This window comes from Neolamprologus brichardi, chromosome 15 (assembly GCF_056152115.1).
Source record: "Neolamprologus brichardi isolate AB-2024 chromosome 15, ASM5615211v1, whole genome shotgun sequence".
NCBI classification, from domain to species: domain Eukaryota; kingdom Metazoa; phylum Chordata; class Actinopteri; order Cichliformes; family Cichlidae; genus Neolamprologus; species Neolamprologus brichardi.
The window spans coordinates 3,064,096-3,090,660 of NC_142118.1; the positions used below are offsets into that span (position 1 = coordinate 3,064,096).

Genomic DNA, 26,565 nt, shown 5'->3' on the forward strand with positions numbered 1-26,565 from the left:
TTCCTTTCATTCAAAAAGAGAACTGCTAGCAGGCTAAAGCTCCTCCGCCTTTGTTTGTGAAGACTTGAAATCTGATTAATGTGATATTTAAATACAGTCTAAAATTTCTAAACCTTTCATATATTCTAAGCGTTACCTTATATACGATCTGATGAATGTGTACCGCCCACTTATGGATCGTAAAGGAACTTCAGACAGTGACTGACATACTGAAATAAATCAAATAAGTGAATAAAAAATAGATAAACTTTACTAGTTAAAGGTTCTTAATGTAAACCCATATGGAAAAGAAATAGTAAAAACATACATGATTTACTCATGAAAGTGGCCACTTTCTCATTACTTTCATATATTTTGTTAGTAAGTATCCAAAACATACAAGTTTCATTATATAATTTTTCAAGGGATCTTATATGTGTTTTCACTCTTGTATGCTTTTCATACAAGTTTCATACAAAACAGATACGAACTTTATAAGATTTATATATATCTTTTCCATATGGGAAGATTTTTTTGTTAATAACGTGTGGAGTAACAGATACAAATTACAAAACAGCATCAATTAAACACACTCCTTCCTGTTTAGTGAAACAATGTTGCATAAAGTTGCATGTAGCTGTAATAAACTTACACTTTGAGTAAATTATTAAAATTTATATTTTGATGTCTTTTTATATGTGCAATATTTTGCTATAAACTTTCAAAAACATTTGCTCTTGATTTAAAAATATACAGTCGTGACCAGCGTTGCACCGTGAATACATTTATATATCAAATATATTCGAAGAAAAAATAGCAATGATACTTTTCATATTTTATAAAATATACTTTCAAAATAGCCATCGTTCAATGTGTCAGGCTTTACAGAGTTAAAGACTATTACAGGTTGCAGCTGCATGTGCCACTATCATACAGACTGGTTAATATCTACTAACCACAAACCTGCAACAGCTTGTTTTTGATGTACCTGCTAATTTTAGCGTACACCGATGTTGTTTCCCTTTACTAAGACTTTACCCAGTAGTGGAAAAAAAATCAATTACAAAATAACCAACCAGCACTGATAATAGTAAAATCTTTTTTAACTGTCTAGTTTGTTCCCATTAGACTTCCAAAATCAACTGAGTGTGACACGTTGAGTAGCAACACGAGAGCAAAAATAGTGTTTTGAAAGCAAAAAAAAAAACAAAGATGCTATACATTTTACAGAGGTGCTGAGCGAATGTTTAAAGGAGGGGGTGAGTCAACCTGTTACAGCAGCAGTCAGTTAGTCATTCACACAGACAGTCTTATCACTAAGAGAACAGAACATGAAAGCACTCGAAGCCCCAAATGAAAGAAAGGAGGATGGCTTTGTTCAACACATTATACTGCCACTCAAGGCAGTCTCAAGTTTCAACCAAATTGGATTACATTATTAGGTCTAATTACGTCCAGTGTGTTAGCAGCTCTCACATTTGTACACGCACACACTGTAAGGAAACATCGCATTGGCTTACACGTGGTATCGAGGAAGTTTGGGGTGCGCGACCAGATGCACGCAAATATTTGCAGCACAGGAGTCGACACAAAACACACAGGTAAATTAGAGTGTGTGTCTGACTTGCGGGAAGATGAAACAAGCTTTAATGTAAGCATGCTGATAATGCATGAAATGCCTGGGCCGTCCCTGCATATCTAACATTATTAACCCTCTGCTTTCCTCCCCCTGGTCCTGGATTTTTTTTTTTTTTCACTCCTCACCTGGTTGTGTTTTATAACATCCTGTCTGGCCTCTTTGTCTGTCAGCTTCCTTGCTTAAACTGCAATCATGCTGCAAGGCTAGCAGATTCAACCCCAAAAGCTGCACGCAGACACACACAAACACACACGCGTGCACACACATGCACGCAAGCAAATGCATACTCGACGGCGTAGATGAAAAATGGCCCTTCTGTGCCCTGTTTGTATTTTTTTCCAGAGTTTCTCTTGCTGATGCATGCACTATGTGTGCACGTGTGTGTCGGAGCTTTGTCAGACTATGTTAATATGCGTGCGTGTGTGCCTGGGATGAATTTGTATATGTGTATGTGTGGGTGAAGAATGATGCGTGTCATCCAGAAAGCGAGAGGTTGTCGCAAGGGGAGTGTTAGTGTACTAAGACGACCCTGGCCCCGCTTTGAACTCCTCCTAGGACTGCTGTTGGGCCCCCTTGGAGCACTTTAAGACATCCAGCACAGACGGGTGAAGTCGCATCATGACAGCCTCTTTCTTTTTCTATCTCATTCTCTCCCGCGCGCGCAAACACGTTGCGAGGAGCTCAAAGTAAATATTTCATGAGGTGATGTGAACGACAGTGACATCCTCAAACGTCTTTCTGTGTGTCTCTCTTCGGCCCACCTCTGATCCCCCTGCTTTCGCTTTAGTGGGCATGTCACTACACTCAGATAAAGATTTCGCGCTGCTTTTTTTTTTCCTCCTTCTTTTTTCTTCTTCTTCACAAACTCAATACGATACCGATACTTCTTTTCTTAACTGAGCCAAAGTAGCGCTGGATTCACGATCAAAGAACTCAAATGAGGCACCCGCCACTCTAGAACTGTCACACCTACATTTTCTGCAGGTGCAAAAACACGCAGAGGCATTTTAACGTAAAACACGTCTTTTTTAGTCCTAATGAAACAGGGAATTTTTTTTTTACATTTTCTATTTTTTTACCTGAAATGAGTCATTATGGTTTCTAGATAAAGGCCTGTGGAGTAACCTACAAAAGCAACACTGACCTTTGCCATCAAAGAGGTCAAAACTGCCACAAAATAACGGTGACATTCCTGTTTCCACACCTCTACATTAGATTTGAAGGTGTCCCTCTCCTCTCTCCTCTTCTTTCCTCTCTCTGTTTCTCCCTCCCCACCCTGATTTTTTTCCCTTTTTTTTTTTGCCCCACCACCCAATGTTCCTTTAATCACCTGGCTTGCTCTCATTTCCATATTAAATAGGCTTTAATCATGAAAAGCAATCAGGCTTTTGCATATTCATACCTTCCCCTGTTCGCCGGCTTCCCTGTCTCGCTCCAGTGCCAAGCAGCCAGTAATCAGTAGGCAGGCGGCGTAATGCCATAGCCCCGGCCCATCGCATGAAAACACACACACTGCGTGAGTTAGAAATAACTTCACATGCTACTTATGTATTATCTCTACTCCAAAAGAGAGCGAGAGGAAAAGCAGGAGAGAGAGAGAGAGAGAGGGGTAAGAGATAAAAAAAGAAAGATGGCGAGACTGATCCCTGATTTGAGCTGCGAATATTTGTACAGAGGCTCAAGGAAAAGTCGATTTGCATAATGACTTTGTAGTTTTGCATTAATCACATTTGCATATGAAAATGCGTTAATTACTCCTGATGATTTTTTTTTTAACTTGCTTCATTTGATGTCCAAGCTCTGGGGTTGTGATTAGGGGTCACATGGTGGGAGTTGTGGAGGTAGCGTGTGTGTGTGTGTGTGTGTCTTTTGCTGCGGTCTGAGTGTGTTTCTCTGTCCTTACATGAGTGTTTTGAATGCTTGCCAAGGAATTTATCTTGTGTCTGCTGTTAGGCATGTGCGTCTATTTTAATTTGTGTGTGTGCGTGTGTTTCCTAGTTTCTACGAGTGGCAAATATTTCCTTATTCCTCTGCAGGGGGAAAAAAAAAACGGCGAACACTCCCTCCTCTATTTAAACACACAACACTGAGTAACACAAATTCACAGTATCAGTTGCATTAATAAATAAAACACGCTTTTTTTTAAAGACTCGCAATACACATGTTTGGCTCGGTTTTACATTTGAAACACTGCAGTCGATTGCAAAATACGTCCAGCACATGCATGGAAAAGTATTTTTATTTTATGCAGTTTGGTGTGGAGAGTTGGCGCGCACGCTTTTGTTTGGTGCTTTTGCACAAAGCTGCACGTAAATCTTCTCAAGTCATCCTTTCTGCACAGCTACAGGCGGTTGCGGGCTGAAAGCAAAAATAATTGGCCACTTATTTATTTGCAATTTTCAGCTTCTAACATGTTAATGAAAGAGCGAGATGCACGCTGGACCGTGTGTTTTCTAGGAGCTGCACATGCATAGTAATACTGAACCTGTGAAAACACAGCGAATGTAGTTCCTGCCTCAGCTTTAAATTTAGGTTAAAATAATTAAATCCTTTGTGGTGGTTAAAATCTCATTTTTTTGCCTGTGTGTGTGTGTGTGCGTGCGCACAATTACCGTATGTGTTCCTGCCTGTGTATGGGCCCCTAGTGTTGTTGGCACATAACACCGCGACTCAGACAGGACCACCCCAGGGGCCGTCTGACTCTGCTTGTGTCTGTCTGTCTGCTCTATGCAGCAGGGTCAACTAGGTCTATAAGCAAGCTGCTAAATGGCACAGCTGCACATGCACACTGCCACAGCATCCAACACACATACACACACAGAAATTTCAAGAAAATCCATTTGCATGTGTGTGCAGGAAAGTAGAAACATAAACTGATAAGAGCCACACACACATAGAAAACATATGTGCATGCAAGAATTCATACAGGGACTCTCATCTTCCATTAAGGCCTGCATCTCCCACCAAACACGCACGCGGACATACACACACGGCTTAAAGGCTCCCACATGAAGGCATCAAACACTCCAGAGCCGGCTTTATGGCACTCATATGGCAACAGATTTGATATTTTCCTACCACAGCGGGGGAATAAAACTCGCCACTAATTTGGACTGCGAGCGCCACCGCTAACTTTCAGCATGTGCTGACTGACTGTGTCTTCCAGATGTGTGGACTCTTTGCTCCTTAACGGCCTTACTGAAGAGGCATTAGGAACCTCACACCCCTGGTCCCTGCTCTATGTATATGTGTACATACATACGCACGGCGAGTGATGATGGCGCTTTGGGATTCTGACACAGGCGCAAGAGTTTGAGGGAAGTGAAGACTTTACGTTGTGCCAGTGGGAATCTGAATGTGTTTATGCTCTTTGTGTAAATAGCTATAATCAAGGTGTTTCCACCGCTGAACTTGAGCTACCCCTCGCTTCCCCTCGCTGGTGGTGACAATTGATAACAGGTGTGCTTTTATCAGTGATGGGCAATGTTGCAAATCTTTTAAAGAACCTACAGTACGTGCTTATAATTAAAGTATACACGTGCATGGGCCTTAAACGGGAACTTCTCCCACTCTGGAAACACTTCTCGGAGAAACCTTCAAGTAAACATGCGGATAAAATCCTCACATGTGCGCTCAGCTATCGCGGAGACATTAGCGCGTAAACATATCATATGCCCCTTTCAGACATAAATGGGGGAATTTTCGCTCCCATTTTCCTATTGAAAAGTTGTGTGTGTTTGCCTTTGGGGGAGGAAAAGTGGGGCTAGCATTAGGTGTTTGTGAAAAGAAAAAGAGATGGTGCTTGTTAGCCAGTCAGACAGGGGTAATCCTACTTGCCACACCGCTGTTGTTCCTTTCCTCTTATCTTATTAGCGTCCTGCCTCTGATTGGGTGGGATGGTCGCGAGAAGAAAATAAGGAGACAGCGTTTATGTCGTTTTTTTTTTCCACCCCTTTTTTGCAGGCTGCTTCACCGCAAGAGATATTGGAAGCCTTTCATGGTGCAATTCCTTTTATTTCATCTGCTTATTTGTCTTGAGCAATTATGCCGGGAGAGAACACTAGACACAGACAAACACGTGCTGAACTGGCTGCCTTTATGCTGGTCTACCACTTAAGTATAAATCAGGAGTGCTCCTAGAGCAATGCTGTGATATGCATGCTACTAATACCGCCTCCTTCCTACACGCTACGCAATCAGCAACGATTTACTGTAAGCAGGAAAAAGGAGGGAAGGAAAAAGCATGGGTGCAAAGGTCACCGTCGCCTCTGTTTTTTACACTTTCATTTCTTTCAGTGTCTGTTTTTTTCACTTACCAAATCAGTCATCTGATTTCATTCACTCACTCAGATTTGAGATACAGATTTCTGGGTTGAATGGCTCCGCCCCCATTGCATGAGAAATGACAAGCAAAAAAAAACCTTAAAAAAATAATAAAATAAAATATAAGTTTTTTCTTTTTTACATTGTAAAAATTATCTCCATGTTAGAGTCTTTTTTTTGGTGAAGTCTGGAATTACCCAGACTACAGGGGACATTTAACGGACTGACATTTAATTTATTTCTTCAGCGCTTTGAGCAAACACACCCTCTAGATGAAAGGTTCATAGTTGTCCTTCTGGCCTTATTCATTATCTTTTATTATTATGTTACCTTATAAAAACTGTGTTTCCATCTATAAGAATGGAGAAGAAACATCAGCTCTGGCCTGCTCTTTTTTTTCTTGGGATGAAAGAGGGCTTGCACTGTCATGTCCATAGATGGCATTGAAGACAGGGGAGTTAACTGCTCAAGGCTAAGGGGCTACACTCTCCCCGTATACTGGCTTAATTCATTCTTTTCCAGAAAGCCCTCTTGCATGTGCCGGTCTTTCCCAGAGCAAAACAGAGCAAGCCAAAATGAAATAAAGCCTAAGATGTTATCAGGGTGATTGGTGCCAGCGGAGCTTGTCTGGGCCTGTGGTCTGGCAGGGCAGCGCTGGCCTGTACCAGTGATTGTATATGTGTGTGTGAGTATAGGTGTGAGTGTGTTTATGTGTGTGTGTGTGTGTGAACGAGTGTGTGTGTGTCCTAGAGGCACTGGATAGATGAAAGCTTTCTTTAACCATAAGCTATGCAGGAGCCGTGCCAGGAGCAGGAAATGTATCAGCGTGATAAGAGACAGAGAGAAAAACGAAAAAGAGAAAGAAAGAAAGGAGAGAGGGAAAGAGGTCTGGAGCCAAACTCAGCCCTTCATAAAAATGTGTTAGGTGCACTGGCGGCTAATGCTAAAAAAATTTGTGAGTGCAGACACACTGAAAATCACACAATCAGTAATGTGTGACTAGATAAAAGCCACTTGACACAGGATATATCCATGTATTAACACTGCTTATTGGCTAGGAATAAAAAAAAGAAAGAAGGAAAGTCACTGTTAGCCCCTGTAGTAAGGTACCACTGATCGGTACTTCAAGTGTGAACACTCACAAAGCAAAACTGAACCTATTTAAGAGCACCAATAATACGTGAGACATTAGAAAATAATCACGTTATCACGGTAAAACTACAATGTAATTATCAAACTTTTTGAAACCAGTCATTTATCTGTAAATTTAAAAAAAATTGAATTAAAAAAAATTGAAAATGAATTTTCTTTTTAAACTCTTTGAGAAATATTTGTTCTCATTTTGAATTTGATACCAGATTAGCAGAGGACTCCTCTGGAATTCCTTTGGACTGCTGCAGTTTTGAAAGAAACCTGTTTAATGATTCCTGATTGTGTTAAGATTTTAGCTGCTTAACAGATTCCATGATTTTTTCTCTCATAATGTGCCGAGTGTTTTCTGTGTGTGGCAGGACAGGACGAACACTACCGTCGAGTTACGCTGTTGGAATGCATGCACATGTGACTTGACATTTTCTTGCTGAAATAAGCAAGATTTGCTTTTCAAGAGATGCTATCAGGATATAAGATGCTTCAAACCGTCTATTTAAGAAGGAGCGACTTTTGGCAGCGGGTGGCTCCGCATAGCTTGTTTTGGCAGATTTCTGCCCTTCGTGATGCAACCCCAGAGGGACGTACGATTCAGTATTAATGGGGCCTTCATGTTTGTGCAGGTTATCCAGTCCATGTCCAATAATGCAGTCATAAATCCTGTTATGTTTCCACAGCAAAATCATTAGATTTTTAATGCAGGAGTTGATTTAGTAATGTGTGTAAACATATGTACACACATTTAGCAATCATAGATAATATTTTCAATTTCATGTAATTCTGACATTTGTGGACTATTTGCCCATACAGTCTTTCGTAGGCATGCTCTCTCTGGGATGTACTTTTTATACCTAATCATATTATTTATTTACCTTATTAATTGTGAGATAATCCACTAGGTGTTACATTTCTAACCTTTTCCTGCCGCATGCCAAAATCTTTTGAAAGATGCCATCAAACTTTAAAGCTTATGAGTTTATATATTTTACAATCAAATTCCTCAGTTTCAGTATTTATCATGCTGTCATTTGTGAATCGAACACATTACCAGTTAAAATGTATTTTGAAAACTCAAAGAAATGTCAGTGAAGTGTGTCAAATACACGCTCCTGAATCCATTTAATATTTGTTCAGACATTTTACTGCCTAACATAAACCAAAACTCAAGTCAAAAAAGACTTAAAACACCACCCTGTCATGCTGCCCAAACACTGGCCAGCACATTTCTCAATTACATTCTGGTTAAAGTAAGTCATCTCTTTTCCGCTGACAGCACGGCCAATGCATTCAGCCTCTCCTGGGTTACAGGACAGGAAAAGTCTGAATTCTTGTGGAGGTTGAAAATACCTCAGAGCTTCTGCTGCCGTCACAGATATGGTGTAGGGCTGGGAAATACGGATCAAAAATCAGTCCTCTGCATTGTCAGTCTGAATGGTGATACAGGATATGTGAATCTCAGCATTTACTGCCAAAGTTAATGTGAGTGTTCACGAGCGAAAATCAATATTACACAACATATTTAGTTTTTGTTTTTTTGCCAGAAGCTTTTTCAATTTCATTTTACATACGTCACCATCCTTTTTTAAAATAACAACCACTTTACTTTGTTTTCACTCCTTTAGGCATAGTTTGGTTCCTTTGAAGTGGGGTAGTATGAGGTACTTATCTATAGTCAGTTTATTCCCTACAGCGAATGATCGGCACACAGAAGAGCTGCTTCTTAAAACTCACATCAATTTAGTGTGCACTATATTTAAGGCCATGTTTACCACAAACAGCCCATTTAACAAGCAGCTAAAGCTATTATATTGCTCTTGTCAAAGCCTCTAGATTCCACTAACAAAAGCTTGCAGAACATAGAGGTGCTGGGTCGTTGGGTTGTGAGATTCTTGTTCAGATTTATCGACTAAATCTTTGAAGAGAGCCACTGCTTTCTTGAGACACATTTGGTATGTAAAGGCATGTGCAAATTAAAATCCTCCAGCCAGTGATATTGTTCACATTGGACAAAGACGTCAATAGTCCCATGTGGGATGACATCAGTGAGTCTAAACAGGCAATATGGCAGCTGGCACGAGATCAAGAAGTCAAAAAACTATATTAAAAAAAAGGATTTAATGGTTTTGCTGTGGTGACATGAACCATTGTCGAGTCCTAGTGAGAAAAAGTCTAATTCTTCATGGTGTGTGTAGTGGGAAGAACCTTTGTCAACTAACATGTTGTTAGCGTATGCCTTTAAACTCTGAATTGCTACTTTTGCTTTCCCATCATGCTGCAGGAAAATTATGAGAGATGCAAAGGAAGGGGTAGAAGTTGGAGAGATACAAACACTGGCATAGTTTTATGGGATAAACAGATCATCTCACCCAAATTTAATTTTAACCCTAATTTTAATTTGACACCTTATCCAGCCATAGTGCAGTGACGAGATCTGTGTAGATTGACCGTCCCTGAAAACTCTACTTCAAGGTTCTACAGACACAGCCTTCATGGATCATCAGCAAACAGGTGGCGAGCTTAGCCTTGCCTTCAGCTTACCTCCACCGAGGCCTTCAGGGTGTTTCTCAGGAAACGCCATCTTGTACCGTTCAAATCTTTCAAACTGTGGCAATAACAAGGTGGTGTGTGAAGGAGAATCAGTCCCTATTGTGTCCCAGTCTGGCACCGCAGACCTACACAGAAAAGAATAAAAACACCATATTATGCAGTGCAGATAAAATATTCTCCATTTAAAAATGACCGTCCATCTACCTATTCTTCTTCTCAATCTCTTATCTTCTTCTCGCCTGGAAAAATTGCCTGTCAATCACAGGGCTGACACAGAAAGGCAATCATTTGTGCTCACCTTCACACCTACAGCCAATTTAGAACCTTCCATGCATGTCTTTGGACTGTGGGAGGAAGCTGGAGAACTCTACACCGCTAAAACTCATCCTCTCATTGGCTGAGAACCTGCACAGAACACAGTCAGCAGGTCTGAATCATGTGTTGTTGTGAGGTGACAGGGCTAACCATACCTCCACCATGCTGCTGATGACCAACTAACGGTCAAGTATTCATCTACACATGGAATAACGCAATTAGATTTTACTGTTATTGTTTATAAACAGGTAAAGTAAACTTGAATAAATAGATAACTTTAACATTTGTCAGGTAATTTTGAAAATTTGTGAGGAAATGCTTTTTATTTTCCATCTTCAATCTTTCAAAGAGAAATACAAGCAGATGATTAAAACATCCTGCCACAGAACAGATGTAGGCATCAAAGCCTCAATTAATGTGGGGTAAAACAAATCATTGTTCTATGTTAATATTTTGTCAAAGCAAAGGAAAAGAGACTGTTGCTGTTCTCCAATTCCATTTTTTAAAACTGAGATTATGTCCCACTTTGCAGTAAGATATGTAAATGTTGCACATAACTGCTTAAATCCTGCAGAAAAAAATGTATGTACATACATTTTACGTTTAGGATTTTACTTTACAAATATATATCTATATATATTTATATATAGATATATAAACTAAATCCTGCAAACATTAGATAAGTTAGATAATACTTCGTAATAATATAGGATAAATTTTCCCGTTAGTCTCTGGCTGCCTTTAACCTCTTAACCATGTAAAAATGGCCAACCCCATTTTCAGAATTGTGTATTAGTATCTGTCCACTTACGCCCACTATTAGTGATTACATGGGCTAGATAATTATTTGAACAGATTAACCTTATTCAGCCTTTGTCTCTCCCCTCACCTGTGCTTAGCAGCATATAAGCCCACACCTGTCATTTGTTCCTTCTGTTTGAGAATTGTTAGCTCTTAATTTGGTACACATTAAAATCCTCTCGAAACCCTAAACACTGACCAGAGGATTGTCCAGGCTCCTGTTCTTCATGTTATCTGCCTAATAAAAGCTAGACTGACACCTCTTGCTACTTTTCTGCCATCTAATTACACAGAATACAATTAGTAGTTTAGCCTCTGTTAGCTTGCTAAATAGCATTAGCAATTAGCATTATTTACTACTTAGCCGTCACCTGAAATGTATCCATAAACGTCTTCTGCCAGGAGTTTGAAACAGCTGGCGTGCAGTCTTTGTTCTCCACAACTGCAGGCTTTGTAAACTATCATTTCTTGCAAGATAACATTTAGAATTTTTTACTCTGGAAAAAATGTTGTATGCATCTAAAATGTCTTAGCTTAGCAAAGTACCCAAGGTCAGCTAATCATCAGCACATCTATGTCTACTCACTCCCTACCTACAAAGGCTGCTGCTTATAGTGTTTGGAGCACAAAAAGGCTAGAATTATATTGAAAAGAAAAAAAAATCTACTCAGACACTCCTTATTGTTGTGAAGCAGCAACACCAAGATTTCTCATTTATGTAGTAACCAGGAGGCCTTACAAAGATTGTCTATTTTGAGTTACTTTAGCACTACCAAAGATTATATCAGCTGCAATCTTCAGAAATTAATATTGACATAAATTACTTGTAAAATAATTTATGTCAAAATATATAATATTACCTAAAATATAAAAAAGACAACATTATATTCGTGTTATAAAAATGCAACAGTGATTTTGATATTGGCAAAATATAAGTTAAATCACAAAAGGCATGAATTAACTCTAGTCATGCTCGTAGAAATGATAGTACAATGTATTCAACATTAATAAAATGGGTTAGCAATGTTTTAATACACTGAATTTCCACAAAATACTTTGAAAATGTTTGAAAAAAATTTATATCCTGTTTTGACTTGTCCTTGTGTCAGAAGAAGTCTTCGGTAGATTATCTGGTTTCGATGAACTGTAGTTATTTTTATTTTTTTCAGATCTTCGTGCTTACATTTTTTTTACATGAGGTAATTTGAGAGGCTTTGTTTTTAGACACAATGTGGGACAGGAGATGGTTTGACATACTGAGGCATTCTTCAGAACTGATAGGAGATAAAAAACAGAATTCCCCCTGGAGACATGACAGCTACAACTACAAATAACGTTTAGCATTTTGCCGCTGGCCTTTACTGGATCACAAGACATTATATAGCTGGGAGAGATGCATAAATACATGGGGGGGGGAAGACTGATTGGTTTTAATTCATTTATTTGCATATAGAGACAGAAATAATGAAAATAAACATTACTGATATCTTGTTTTTTGTGTGCAGTGGAGTGTAATTAATTTGATCTCAAGTACCAAACTCCAGTTATTTACCCTTTCTGTTGGTGAAAAAAGTACAAAACCTTCAATAAACTTGTACATTTACCAACCATCCATTTACACAAGAGCTGATAAACTGAAATGTTTTAAGGAAAAAAAAAAAGCAATTTTAAAACTATGTTGCAGTTTTTTCCACATTCCATGACCCTTTTATCTTTGAAGGCAAAAAATCTCAACATGTAGAGTTTTGGAACAGTTTTCCTTTAAAAAGAAGATCTTTAGAAAAAAAAAAAATTTCCGTACATGTTCACTCCTGTGCTGTAATGCTGGCATCAGTGCGTTTTTTCGTGATAAATCACAGTGATACACACGAGGTAAACACAGTGGCATCTGTGGCTCAACATGCTGGTTAAGGGAAGAGCATAACAGATCTCAAATCATCCCCTGTAGACACCTGCATGCATGTGATGCTTCGGGGCCCTTTACGGTCACATTTAATTGCATTTTGGGTAGTGCTAAGCATGATTTTTCAAACCCCAGGTTTCAATTTGTGAATTTTCCCAAATGCATCAAGTTCACTAAAAAAAAAAAATGCAAAGCACGAATCCTTCAAAACGAACATCACCCAACTGAAAAATGGATGCTTTAGCTGAAAAAACAGCCCAACAAGATAACGGCAGAAGAAAAAGTAAACAGCCAAATGGAAACAAAGGGCAAATAAGGGCAAAGCAAACACCTCCGAAATGAGACACGAACCGCTGTTTCCTGTTTGATAAAATGGCCGCATGTGACTATGATATGAGAGCGTGTTGGAAAACCCAACTATACCACAAATCTAAGAGAAGCCCGTCAGCTTTAAAGCTTTTTAAGTTATATCTCGTTTATTTAATCCATATGAGCTGAAGTGTGAAAATGACTGCCCAAGCTCCCCCGTTTTTCCGCTGTGCTGAGTTTTTCTGTTAACCAAGTGCACAATTTCCTGGCTTTAGCCTCATATTTGATGAACAAATATGTACACTACCTTTCGACCCCGAGTTAGATAAGAAAAATGTAAATCCAACTTTACCCCCCCGTAACACAACTTTAGTGAACTAGCACTAATTACATGCAATCGTTGTTGTAGTCTCTCTTGTTGCCTCTGCTTTGTTCCTGAAATAGGGGAACAGAATTGATCATTATTAGAAAAAGGTGTTCATTAATAGTAACTCAGATCATGAAGGTCTTCTCCTTTGTGGCATGCAAGAGGCGAGTTTTATAGTAAGGTAATTAGATTGGAAGGACTTGTATTCCATTCAAGGCCATGCTGGTGTCTTCCTGTGGGCTGTTAGTTAAGCGGGACTGGCTTCTTGGCTCCAGTGGGCAGAAGCCAGCTGGGAATCATTACTACTGCTGAAAGAATATTTCACCCCGTCACAGAATGGTAGACCGAGATATACACAGAATAACAAGGGCGCATGCATGCAAACACATATAGGGCACATGGAATGCCACATAGATACACATACATCACAAAACCAAGGCACAGAAGCAACATTGCAAAAGATATAATGTGCAACATGTCAATGCAGACGGCTCATCCTTGGGAGACATTTGCAAAAGGATGTGCTCTTTAATACAAGTCAGGACAAACACTACATTTCAGTGTGTTCGCCATATTAAAGCTCACATTTTCACATCATTTTATAACGCCTACATTGTTTTAATTACGCACATTTCGCTCACATGTCACAAGTCAATTTGCTATTTAGCGCCGCTGAATAGCAAATTGACTCTGTGGACAGAGTGTCCCTGTGGGTATAAGTGAAACTCATTTGGATGTAAAACCTCCAACGAACCAGTGATATCTGCCGTTTGCTCCTCATGTCTGAGACAATACGTGAAAATATTCAGGATGTTTCTATTTTAAGACACTGTAAAAGTATGAGTAAAAAAAGATTTACACCCATAAATTGTGACTGTGTGATGCAATTCAAGTTTCGCTTGCTGTTTCAGTAGATTACGTTAAACTGATTGGGTAATTTTAGGAAAAAATTAATAGCTTGGGTTTGTTAGAAAGCTCCGTTTTCTAGGTTAAGCGTGCTTAGAAACCTGCTCCGTGTGAAAATGTTGACACGGGCGAGCGTTTTACTCATTCAGGCTACAGGTGGCTAAACTTTGAAAACAGAACTTGAGGTTGTAAAAACGCCTTCACGAATGACGTATTTGCCCATTTTAGAGGGAAGGACATTTTCAACAAACCTTGTGCGAATCCACTAACTCAATTTCTCAATTTGTTTATGAAAGTGGTTTTTGGGTTCTCGTATTATTTCTGTTGGAATTTTCCCTTCATCACCCCCACCCGGTGACGCCGCCGACTACTGGGTCCTTTTTTTTTAAAGTTTATGTTTTGTCTGTTTTTCGCGCTTCTGTGTCATGGTAAAATGGGTAGGAGATGGAACAAGAGATTAAAGTGGATGTAATTTTTGCCTGAAAATTGAAATGCATGTGATAAAGACAAAGACAAAACAACAAAAACAAAGTGCGATTCTGTTTTCTTTCCACGCTGCGTGCAGTTCTACTTTTTCCACTTCTTTTCCTCTCCTCCCTCCTTCAATCTCCTTTTCCATCTCACTCCGACTTTCTTGCATCTTCTTTCAACCACAAGCACGACTCAGTGTCATCCATTTGTCATCATCACGTGATAGACAGCAGACCCCACAAGTGTGTTCAAAGACCCCCAAAACACACACACACAGGCGCTGGGACCAGTTAGGAGCTGATAGCGATGAGTCAGGCTTAGAGAAATGGCACAGAGGGCTTAGCTAATGCACTTTATGGAGCTCCCTTTTTCTTTTTATTCTCCCCTTTTTCTTTATATCGCTCCCTCTTTCTCCCTCTTTGTCCTAGAACCTGAGCCAAAGTCATAGCTCTTTACTGACGGAGAGGTCTTGCCAGTTATTTTTCACAGCGTGTCCTCCGTGCCCTGGCTGGGATAGCTTGCCTCATGGCGGTAACATTCTCCCTCAGTCGTGCTACATGAGAGCCTCCTCCACTCATGCATTGCTGTGCAGCTGGACCTAGTCAGTGTGTGCGTGTGTGCGTGTCTGTGATCAAGTTGTTGGAGATACCCGATCCCTTATATTGTTCATTTGACCCACATAGCAAAAGGCATGAGGGTCAGGGTGGAGTACCCAGATAGCATGTACAGGTGCTTAGTGTGTGCGTGAGAGAAAAAGAAAGACAGGGAAAAGAGAGAAAACATGCAGATAAGTGAAGAGATTAAGAAAAAGAAAGGAGGCCATAGTAAAACATCATAATAAATATTTATATATTTTGTGTGTGTGGCTCTGAGTTTGCCACAACTTAAAAAGAGTGCTGTTTCTTTAAAATCCCATCTGAGGCTGTCAGGCATTTCAGCTGGTCATATTGGCTGCAGACACATACACACACACAGATGTATATGGTTAGCAGGCTAAAGCTGGTTTGAGTTAGCATGGAGCCAGCCACACTGTGTGAGAGCCTTACCCCCTGCCTACTACTGCCACCCTCCACAGTCTCTCCACTTATTTCTTTCTTTCCATCTCCCTCTTTCTTTACCCACCTATGTGTGACTGTCAGCAGGGGCTGTACTGTAGTTTACCGTCCAAACTCCCTATGTGAAGCAGACACACACACACACAGGCTTCCACAGTTGATCTGCGTGGCCCTGTGTCTCCTGATTAGTCTGCTTCATGACAAACAAGCCATCAAGAGCAGAAAGGGAGCGCAGCCACAGAAGGAGGAGGAGGAGGACGAGTGAGAGGGATAGTTGGGAGAAGTGAGGAGGAGGAGGAAGAGGAGGAGGAGAGGAGCAGAGGTTTGTGGGGGGGGGGCAAGGGGTGAGGTGAGGAGGCTGGGACCCCTGGGGACCCCTAGATCACAGCCATGCTAATGAGAAGCTGCTTTGCCAGCAGCAGAGGTGTCAGCTAACCCCTGACAGGTGCACACATGCGTACTCCCAGGGCTTGTGCAGGCGTGTGCACGCGCATCAGAGGCAGTGTGAGTGCGTGCACAGAGGTGGAGAGGAGAGGAGGGGCTGCAGGGGCGCAGGTTTGTGTCCCAGTGGCCTAGCCGGCGGGCGGCTTTGTTCTGTATGCAAATCTGTCGCTGTGGCGTTCTGTCGCCCTTGATGGAATGTTGGAGCAGTACAGCGAACGTGAACCCCAGGAATGCTGCAGTGTGTGTGTGTGTGTGTGTGTGTGTGTGTGTGTGTGTGTGTGTGTGAGAGACGCCGAGTATAGCACATCCTCTCTACCCCAGTTGTTTTCTTCTTAACAACCAAAAACCTGCACTGGCTTATTCTTTTTTGGGTTGTTTTACATTAAAGCAACTTTCTTCTCCACTTTTCATTCATGCTGTTTGGTTCGGTGCTGTCCAGAAGTTGACGAGGCTGGAATCCATCGCTACTTATTTCCAGTTATGATTGTACTTCCCTGAGCTTTCTGAGAGTTAATTTGGCATCAGCGAGGATTCATTATCATCCGCTCGCTGTTCTCACTCAGCAGAGAGGCTCCTGTTTGCCCCTCTCGTTGAAGGCTGAGCCTGTGGAATTCTGTTATCCCTCTGTGGTCTTATTATAAGTCCGTGTGGATTAGCACACCTGATAAAGGCCTCATAATGTAAGTGTAATGTAAATGGAAGAAGCCCATGCTTTGAAATATAAATCAGACAAGCTGCAGAGATGGAATATGTGAATTAAACACAACTCCATATGCCTCCGCCATACACCTGGTGTCTACGTCAATCCTAACCAGCCGCACCAACTACACCGGCCATATGCAAGCAGTCAATGTCATGGCTCCCCTTCCTTCACTGGCATTTTGTTTGTACTTTTTAAGGCAAAATAATGGCTATAAAAGGCAATCTGGAAAGAATAAAATCTGATGTAAAGCTCAGATCTTAGTCCCCGAAGTCTGGGTTAATTGGCCTGGTGGTTTAGTAAAAAAAAAAAAAAAACAACCCAGGAGAGAAGGAGAGCATTATTACTGGCCCACCTCAGCTCCACGCATGTGCCAATGTTTTAATAACTTCCTCCAGGCCTCCTGGCCCTTAGCCCTTGTTTTGTTGCACAGGACAAAGAGTTGCCCTCCTAAGCTGGTCTCAGTTCTGTATTGTATTCCTCTCTTTCATGGGAAAAGTCTGCAGGAGTGAACACCTGGGCTGGGAGTCTTTTCGAGGTGAATCCCATTACACTAGAGCATTTACAAACCACACTATTGCAAAATGAAGAAGAAAAAAAACAGCAAAATGCACTGTACCACATTACCGAATCCTGCTGTGACTCCATTTCATTTAACCTCTCTTCTCAGTCTCATTCACACACACGCTGAATGTGTGTGTGTGTGTGTGCGCATGGTGTGCTGGAGTAAATTGGGCGATTAGGTCCAGCATCAGCGATCGCGTAGAGAGCAGAATGTAACTATTCTAACTGGTAGTTGACCTTGGCGGTCAGCGGTGGAGGGGTCCCTGCCTGCGTGTCAGGCAGACGACTGTAATTACCACAAACTGAAGCATGACACGGCCCACCGTGATTCTTTAATGAAGGCTTTTATTGGCCGGAGCACTGTCGAGCGACGCTCTCTCAGCATGTGTGGAAGTCTTTATATAAGAGGAAAGAATGGAGAGAGGATGTGTGTAACATAACTTGTTTGTGCAGCTGTGTGTGTCACGGCTCGTAGTCGGCGAGCAACAAGAAGGTAGTGCCCTGTGATGTTACTCATGAGGGAGGCTGCAGGCGATTTTGGTGATTCCTGGATGTAGCAACACTGGTATTGGTATCAGATTGATACCAGAATGATAGGATTGATACTTTGTTTCTATCCTGTGAGTTCACTGAATTGTGTTAGATTGTGTTATTTACCTCATACACTACAAAAGATGTCTGATTTTTCTTTTTGCTGTCTTTCAAGTTTATTTTATTTATAGCTTATAGCATGTTTAGCCACAGTCCTTTAGAGCATAGGTGTCAAACTCTGGCCCGCGGGCCAAATTTGGCCCGCAGCCTAATTACATTTGGCCTGCAAAGCCATACCAAATTACTATTAGAGCTGGCCTACTGGTATTATACAGCTAATATAGATATTGTTTAGTATTAAGCTTTTCTTGTTCCATATTCAGTTTTTCAGCAAAACTTGTTGGAGTCCATAAGAAAAGATTAATTCTTATATCTGGAGGAATAAATATATTTCAATAAATATTAATGTTAGCCCGCGACCTTGTTCCAGTTTTGAATTTTGACCCACTGTGTATTTGAGTTTGACACCCCTGCTTTAGAGACAGGCTCCCAAAAAAAAAACGCAGTTTCAAAATATATGAAAAGCCGTGTTTTGTTGTGTTAATTAATTATGATTAGTTGGCGAACAACAAGAAGGTAGTGCCCTGTGATGTTACTCATAAGGGAGGCTGCAGGCGATTTTGGTGATTCCTAGATGTACCAACACTGGTATTGGTATCAGATTGACACTAGAATGATAGGATTGATACTTTGTTTCTATCCTGTGAGTTCACTGAATTGTGTTAGATTGTGTTATTTACCTCATACACTACAAAAGATGTCTGATTTTTCTTTTTGCTGTCTTTCAAGTTTATTTTATTTATAGCTTATGGCATGTTTAGCCACAGTCCTTTAGAGACAGGCTCCCAAAAAAAACGCAGTTTCAAAATATATGAAAAGCCGTGTTTTGTTGTGTTAATTAATTATGATTAAAGTAAAGATCACATTGATTTAGCGGTCGTTAAAATTAGTTCAGAACTCGCATTCATCTCATAAGTCATGACACACTGATCTCCATTACATAAGCTGGCTTTATGGGTTAAAAGTAACAGTATTGGTATCGATATCGACGACACCGGTGCCGTATTGGCAGCACAGCACTTGCTTTCTATTCTTTTCCCCTGTCTCGGTTTCCCCCCTCCCCCGCCCGGCTTGCTTCCTTCCTTGCTTGCTTGTTTGGGAAGTTGATGAAATTTGTCTTTGGCCGTCATTAGGCAGCAGCCATCAGCTGCCACTCTATTAGCTGCCACGCTTCCTTTAACAGCATATGGCACGGCTGTGTAAGATATGACAAGATGCAAATGTGTTGTTGTAGCGGTGGGGGGGCTGGAAGGTTGTGGGACTGGTGTTGTTTGATTGGATAACTTGTACTGATGAGGCCTTGTGCGCTGACAAAAATGTAGACAAAACTGGAAAAGAAAGAAATCGCCAGCCCTTCTCTTAAACTCACATTTTCATCTAATATTGATCCTTGTGCATTGATGAGATTATTCAGTCTATACACCTAACGTGCTCCCTGGGGACATGTAAGCAGCCCCCGTGTGTGCGTACGTGCACGCGTGTTTAGCCAAGCACGTCTGGCCCTTAAAGTCCCTCCACCTCTCTTCTTACCCCCTCTCCTCCTCCTCCTCCTTTCCCCTTCCCTCTCTCGCTCTCTTCTCCCCGTCCAAGCTGTTAAGCTGTCCAGCTCTCTGCTGCCAAGCGGCCGTGTGAAGCTTAGCCAAACTAAACACGGGCAGGCAGCCCGCCACTCGCCCCACACATACACACAGACGTCCGCAAAAAAAAAAAAATACATCCACATACATGTCCGCACACACGTTCACAAACACGCTCGCGCATACGCATTAAGTAGCGGGAGTCAGGTCGTGTCCCACCCCACACATGCAGCGAGAGCGACGGCTACACCAGAGCACCACTAATAGCAGAGAAAAACAGACAGAATCAGTAAATGAGCCCCTCATTAACTCTTTCTGACCCTCTCTCCCCCGGGGAAAGCCAAACCAATCACACCGCCAAATCAGCTTCCTGTACTAGACACTGATCCAACATCAGCTTTCCCTCATCTGTTCTCCACAGCGCGAGTTCATGTGTGAATCTGCGCGAGTGGGTACAGAGGTGTAGAGAGAAAGGAGTGAAAAAGGAAATAGGAAAAAGGGGAAATGTGTGTTTTATATTCGTCAGCCAACGGTTCAGGACTTCTTTCTTGATCACACAAAACTCTGAGCATTACTAACTTTCCCCGTCTTTGTTTTGTCCCTGCTTCAAACTTTGGGACCACCGTACCAACTCGACTCCGCTCGCGGTAGCCGCCGATGATAAAGTAGATGCAGATGGTTTGTGAGCAAACACGAGAAATGTGGAAATGCCTCTCCAGCACGAGCCTGTGTTGAATTAGATGAATCTCTACGAAGGCCCTTTTTATGAGTCACAAGCGGGCTGACAGGGCCACGCCACAGTGACTGATAGATTCATTTGGCATTATTAAGTCTCAACATTTAAAGGGGCCAATTTGTCAGTGTGTGGCATATAGCTCTGTGCGTGTGTTTGCACGCGGAGTCACAACAGATCACTTTACTGCTGTTATTACATCCGTGACGTAGAGCTTTATTTAATGTGGATACAGCGTCGGCTCTTGCTGTTTACACGTCGTCTCGCTCTTCCTTCCTTCCTTTTGAGTGGCTTTCTTTCTCTAGTTCCACATCTCACCTCCCTCTCCCTCCCCAGCTGCCGCCCCCGCCTCCCTTCTTCCCCCTTTTCCACTGCTGCCTACCCTTTCTTCATATGGAAATGACAAAGTAGACGAGATGGATCTGTATATTAAAGCCAAGCTGACATTAGAATTAGCATAATATGCTATGGCCTAAGGGCAATACCTGCCACCTACACTAGCCTGTAGACACATGCCCTGACTGCACATGTATTTCAAAAGCCCACAGAAGACACTCACACTCACACACAGCGCAGTTCATTTGCTTGTGTTTATTAAAATATTATGTTTTGGTTTAGTTGTCGAAGGAAAAAAATGATTTTGAGTTCTCGTTTCATCACTGATGGTGATTTTTTTCCTCTCTTGGTCCACAGAAAAAGATGAGCCATCCAGCTACATCTGTACTACGTGTAAGCAGACCTTCACCAGTGCCTGGTTTCTGCTTCAGCACGCCCAGCACACCCATGGCATCCGCATCTACCTGGACAACCACCCGGTCAACTGCTCCCTCACCCCCCGCATGGCTCTTCCTCCACCCCCAGGAGCTGACGCCTTGCCCCGTTCCCCTCTCCCCACTTTCCTTGGTGATGCCAACAACCCATTCCACCTCCTCCGCATGGCTGCACCCCAGCTCAGGGATCACCCCCATCCTCCGGGTTACATGGAGACGCGGCTGCCCGCGACACCGCCCTTTGTCAGCCCGCCGCCTCCCCCGAGACCACCTCGCGAGCGGCTGGGCCCAGAGGAAATGGGGCTGCTGTCACAGCACCCCAGTGCCTTCGAGAGGGTGATGCGAATGACCCCCATGGAGCCCCCGCCCATGGACTTCTCCCGTCGGCTGAGGGAACTGGCAGGCAACACGACCAACAACGGTGGACCCACGCCTCCTCTCTCACCCAACCGCGTGCCACCCATGCATCGCCTCCTGAGTCCCACGCTTTTCCAGCCCGGATCCCAGCTCCCGCCGTTTCTTACCTACCCCCCTCAGCCACCCACCTCTCAGGGGGGACACGGCTCATCGAGCCCTCCTGACACACAGGGTCAGAACCAGGCCCCGGGGAAATCGAAATCCTGCGAGTTCTGTGGCAAGATTTTCAAGTTCCAGAGCAACCTGATCGTCCACAGACGCAGTCACACAGGTGAGAGGCCGTACAAGTGTCATCTATGTGATCACGCCTGCTCTCAGGCCAGCAAGCTTAAAAGGCACATGAAGACACATATGCACAACAAGTCTGGGGCCATAACCGGCTCACCAGAACAGGGAAATAGAGGGGAGGGGGGAGAGGGTGAGGAGAAGAATAGGGAGGGAGATGCAAGAGGAATGGGGATGGACAATGAGGAGGAGGAGGAAGAAGAGGAAGAAGAAGAGGAGGAGGAAGAGGAAGAGGAGGAAGAACTGCAAAATGGCAGTCGGCCAGATTCCAACTTAAGCGAGGACTCCCAAGAGTTCACCCAGAACAGAGAAAACGGCTCGAGACAGTCTCCCAGTGAGAAGCCCCCGAGTGGGGATAGAGTAAACGACAGTGGCGGGGTGGGCATCATGCACCCCTACAACCATCTGGACAATCACCTTAGACTTAACCCTAACAAGAGAAGCTTGGAGAGACAACCCAACGGCGACGGCGGCGAGGGGGTCGAAGGAGAACGAGAAAACGAGAGGGAACCTGACAGACAGCGAGAGGAGCAGGAGGACCAGAGGCCTGTGATGAACGGCAGAATCAGCGTATCTGAAGCAGAGTGCTTTCCCGGGCTGTTCCAGAGGCGGCCCACCCCCATCACCAGCCCGAGCCCCTCCAACAACAAGAGGATCAAGATAGAGAAAGAACAGCTGGAGATTCCCCCGACCATACCTCTCATTTCCCCGGAAAACGTCTACTCTCAGCTGCTGGCTGGCTACGCTGCTTCGCGCCACTTCATCAGAGAACCTTTCTTGGGATTCACCGACTCCCGCCAGTCGCCGTTCGCCACCTCCTCGGAGCACTCCTCTTCAGAAACGGGAAGCCTCCGTTTCTCCACCCCACCTGGGGAGCTAATGGAAGGCGGGAGCGCCTCGGGGCGCAGCGGCAGCAGCACCCCGCACCTCCTGCGGGGACCCGGACCCGGCAGGCCTCCGAGCTCCAAAGAGAGGAGGAACGACACCTGTGAGTTCTGCGGCAAGGTGTTCAAGAACTGCAGCAACCTGACGGTGCACCGACGCAGCCACACGGGGGAACGGCCCTACAAGTGTGACCTGTGCAGCTACGCCTGCGCCCAGAGCTCCAAGCTGACGCGCCATATGAAGACCCACGGGCAATATGGAAAAGAGGTATACCGTTGCGACATCTGCCACATGCCCTTCAGTGTCTACAGCACACTGGAGAAACACATGAAGAAATGGCATGGTGAACATTTGATGGCCAGCGAGGTCAAATTGGAGCAAGCAGACAGAAGTTAAGCCAGCAACCATTAGTTACACAGCATACAGTGTACCCAAACACTCACACACACACACACACACACACACAAAATCCTTATAACCACTTTCTGCAATGGGGCTTGGCTGGATAATCTCTCTAGAAAATGTTTTGAGAATGATTGATGTTCATCCTTTTTTCTTTCTTCTTTCTTTTCCTCGTCACAGAAACTGCCACCTGAGAATATAAACAAAGGGAAACTTTAATGAGAACTTGCCTAGAATGCCTAACTAGGTGTTTCTTGGCAAACCGTCTGAGGATTTTATCAGTTAGGAATCCATGGAGCCTTTCTACTGTGCAATAATTTCTGTATTTATTGGATTTTTGTAATGATATTTGGCATGTGCAGGTACATCTTTGTGGGATTTCATATGGAGTTAGTTTTGAAATGTGCTTAAAAAAAAATAAATAGAATTTTCTTTACAAAAATGTGATAAAAGACGTCACCCTTAATACAAATTTTCATTCTTTTTTTTTCCTGTAAGGAAGCTTATTATCAAGTGAGAATAAATTTGTGTGAAGCAGATAGCTTTTAAAAGTAAGATAAATAAATAAATAATTGTTTTCTATATTAACTGCAGCAGCGGACTACAATCCATTCCCTTCGTACAGGCTCAAAGCACTGAATGTCAGCCTGACAATAAAACAATATGGCGGATTTTTAAAAAAAATCCAGCGTTACCTTAGAGATCTGGTGAGTTCCTCTTAATTTATTCAGGGAATTATTATTATTTTTTGTCCTTTTCAACATTGGCATGTGAATAATTTGAAAATGCAGTTACTGTATTGCTGTCCTTGCTTCACAAAGGACATAAATAAAGGTTGCACTTGATGGAGAAACCCTTAACTGATGCTCAGTACATTCCCAGTGTAGGTTAAAACCACCATATTTAATATGTTGAATAAATTGAGACTACTTGTGATTAATGTGAGAAGGAGAACAGTCCTGTTTATGGTTTGTAAATATATTATTTTTTTTTATATATGTAAAAGTAGCCCTGACTGACCATGAAATATGGCCGAGACTAAACAATCAGAAGACCAGCTGCTTGCGTCATCCACAGTATATGCTAAATGTAACTACCATACATTATTGCTTTATCAGACTGTCCCACGACCCCACCTCATGTGTGCTTTACTTAAAGGTCATTTGTTAATCCAAACCTGCTTCAACACTCTCTAAATCGTTCTCCATCTCCCGCTCATGTCTGGCACGGCGACTCTCTCTGACCCAGGTCGACTTCCTGTGTTCCCCTCGCGGCGCACAAAATAGTTTCAGATGAAATTCACATCAGTCCGTGTAAAGCGTGCGTTCTCCTCTCGGCGGCGCGCTCTAAGCCCTTCTCTGTGACGGCGTCTTTTCACAGTTCACTAGCTCAGATTCGTGTATTAGCGCTGCTTTTAAAGGGAAGCCTGTTCATTCGCCTCACAAAGTGATACGGGTTTAACTGTCAGTAACAGATTTTGAGACAGTGTGCGAGTTCGTGTCTTCTGGGGATTGGAGTTTTTATTTTCTGCATCGTTCCTTCTGAAATGAATCTATAATATATATATATATATATATATATATATATAAAAAGAGAGGCTGAATGAGTTATGATAATTTTGAGCACAGCTGCACTAAGGGATGGCCGGCCGACCTTGAGTTGGGGGCTATTCTCAGAGCATAAAATGAAAGATTGGAACTGAGAAATGGAGATGTGAGAGAAAGAAATGGAGGGAGAGAGAGCAAGACCTTGACCAGGGAGAATAGTCATTCAAATGAAATTGGGAGCATATGAAAAGTGTATTTTCTTTCTGTAACCAAATGCACATCTACTCGCCACATCTTATAACAGACCATCAGAGTGAGGCAGAGTGAGCGTGAGAGGGGAGGGAGACAGCGAAGCCACATGAAAGGAGATTGAGAATACATCTTTCATTTTACTACTGCAAATCTCAATCATCAAAAGCATTGTCACTTGAAGATTTGACCTCCCGTTTTGGCCTATTTTCAGGTTTTATCTGTGCCGTTTAGTTTTTTAAAGAAACCGAACTACGCGGTACCTTGAATTCAAAGTGCTCTTTGTTTCTTTTAATGATTTTCGAAAAAAGGAACAAGCTGTCGAGCTCTTCATAAGCTATCCACTTACCTGCTAGTTTGACATATTTTATCAAATCGACTTGAAAAGCGAGACTGCCCGATGAGCTACTTTCAGTTTGCTTACACGTGTTGACGCACGACTGCAAAAGAATCGAGGTTCTGTCGAGAACGCACACGTCCCCCCCCCCGAAAGCCCAGTTTCAGACGTAGGCCAAAGTGAGTCGTGCAACTGGAAGAGTGGAGCCCTCACAGTGTCCCAAACACACACACACACATGGACATTCAGTCTTACAATATGTTTACAGTGTTGAAGTATGCCATTAATGAAATACTCTGTGTAAGTGTTTAAAAATGATAATAAACTATTGTTTTCCTCCAATGTTTTCTCAAATGATTTGAATGCCATAGCAGTTTTTGTATGATTGTCCTGGTGGAGGGATTTTATCTACATGAATATATTTCTGTATGATTGCTTGTTCACTCTATGAACAGATTTTTTTGGTTTGTAATATTGCAGAATCATGCCAGGTTATCATGTTTTTTTCTAACAGTGGTGCCATTATTGACTTTTGGTATCTTCATCTTTTTAAGTATTTTTTTTTCCATTTTTCTGTTTTTTTTTAAATGAATTTGCTGTTTTTTGGTGAAGCTATGCTCCACGGGTGTAAAATAAAATGATTTTCAAAAATGAGAAAAACGAATACAGTGGTTTTGTGCAGGAATACTTTTATCGAATCATTTTATCAGACATTCATGGACTCCTTTTTCTTCTTCTTCTTCTTTTTTTTTGGTGTTTATCCTCATGGTTGGTTGAAGGTCTTGTGCTAGCACATTAAAATGTAATTTTAAATACATTTTCATATTTCACTTTTCACAACTTTCACTTACACTCTTTGTACAAAATAGTTTCCTTGTTCTCTTTTTTTGGGGGGGTGAGGGTGGGGGGAGGGGGGGGGTGCATCCTTGTGAAAAAAAATAAGTGATTTCAGAACAGTACACATCTGCTGTTTTGAACATATATGTATTTTTGTAATGTGTTGAAAAATCAATACAAGAAAGCCAACACTTCAATAAATGTTGCAATTGCTCTATGATTGAAACAATTTTCCTCTCTGATTATTTCTTCTTCCTTTGACTCGGACGCGGCCGTGGAACAGCTACTGTGCGCGACTTTTTTTAATTTTAGTGCACGTCTAAAATGCGAATAGTCATCCGTTTTTCGAAACCGCGGCAGGCATCTCTGTAAGGCATTAAGAAAAAGTTATTTTTTAAATCAT

The 26,565-nt window shown here is 42.2% G+C and overlaps 1 protein-coding gene across 3 annotated transcripts in view; it reads left to right on the plus strand.

Moving 5' to 3' along the window:
• Positions 1–26,210, plus strand: part of bcl11bb (BCL11 transcription factor B b) — a 36,855-nt gene extending 10,645 nt beyond the window's left edge. For 2 of the 3 annotated variants that reach the window (XM_035908722.2, XM_006792995.3), the window contains exon 3: positions 21,127–26,210. In XM_035908722.2, coding sequence (XP_035764615.2) covers positions 21,127–23,186 — 2,060 coding nt within the window. In that variant the 3' untranslated portion in view covers positions 23,187–26,210. The remainder of the gene's footprint in view (positions 1–21,126) is intronic. The other variant, XM_035908723.2, reaches the window with a different exon arrangement.
• Positions 26,211–26,565: the final 355 nt, after the last annotated feature.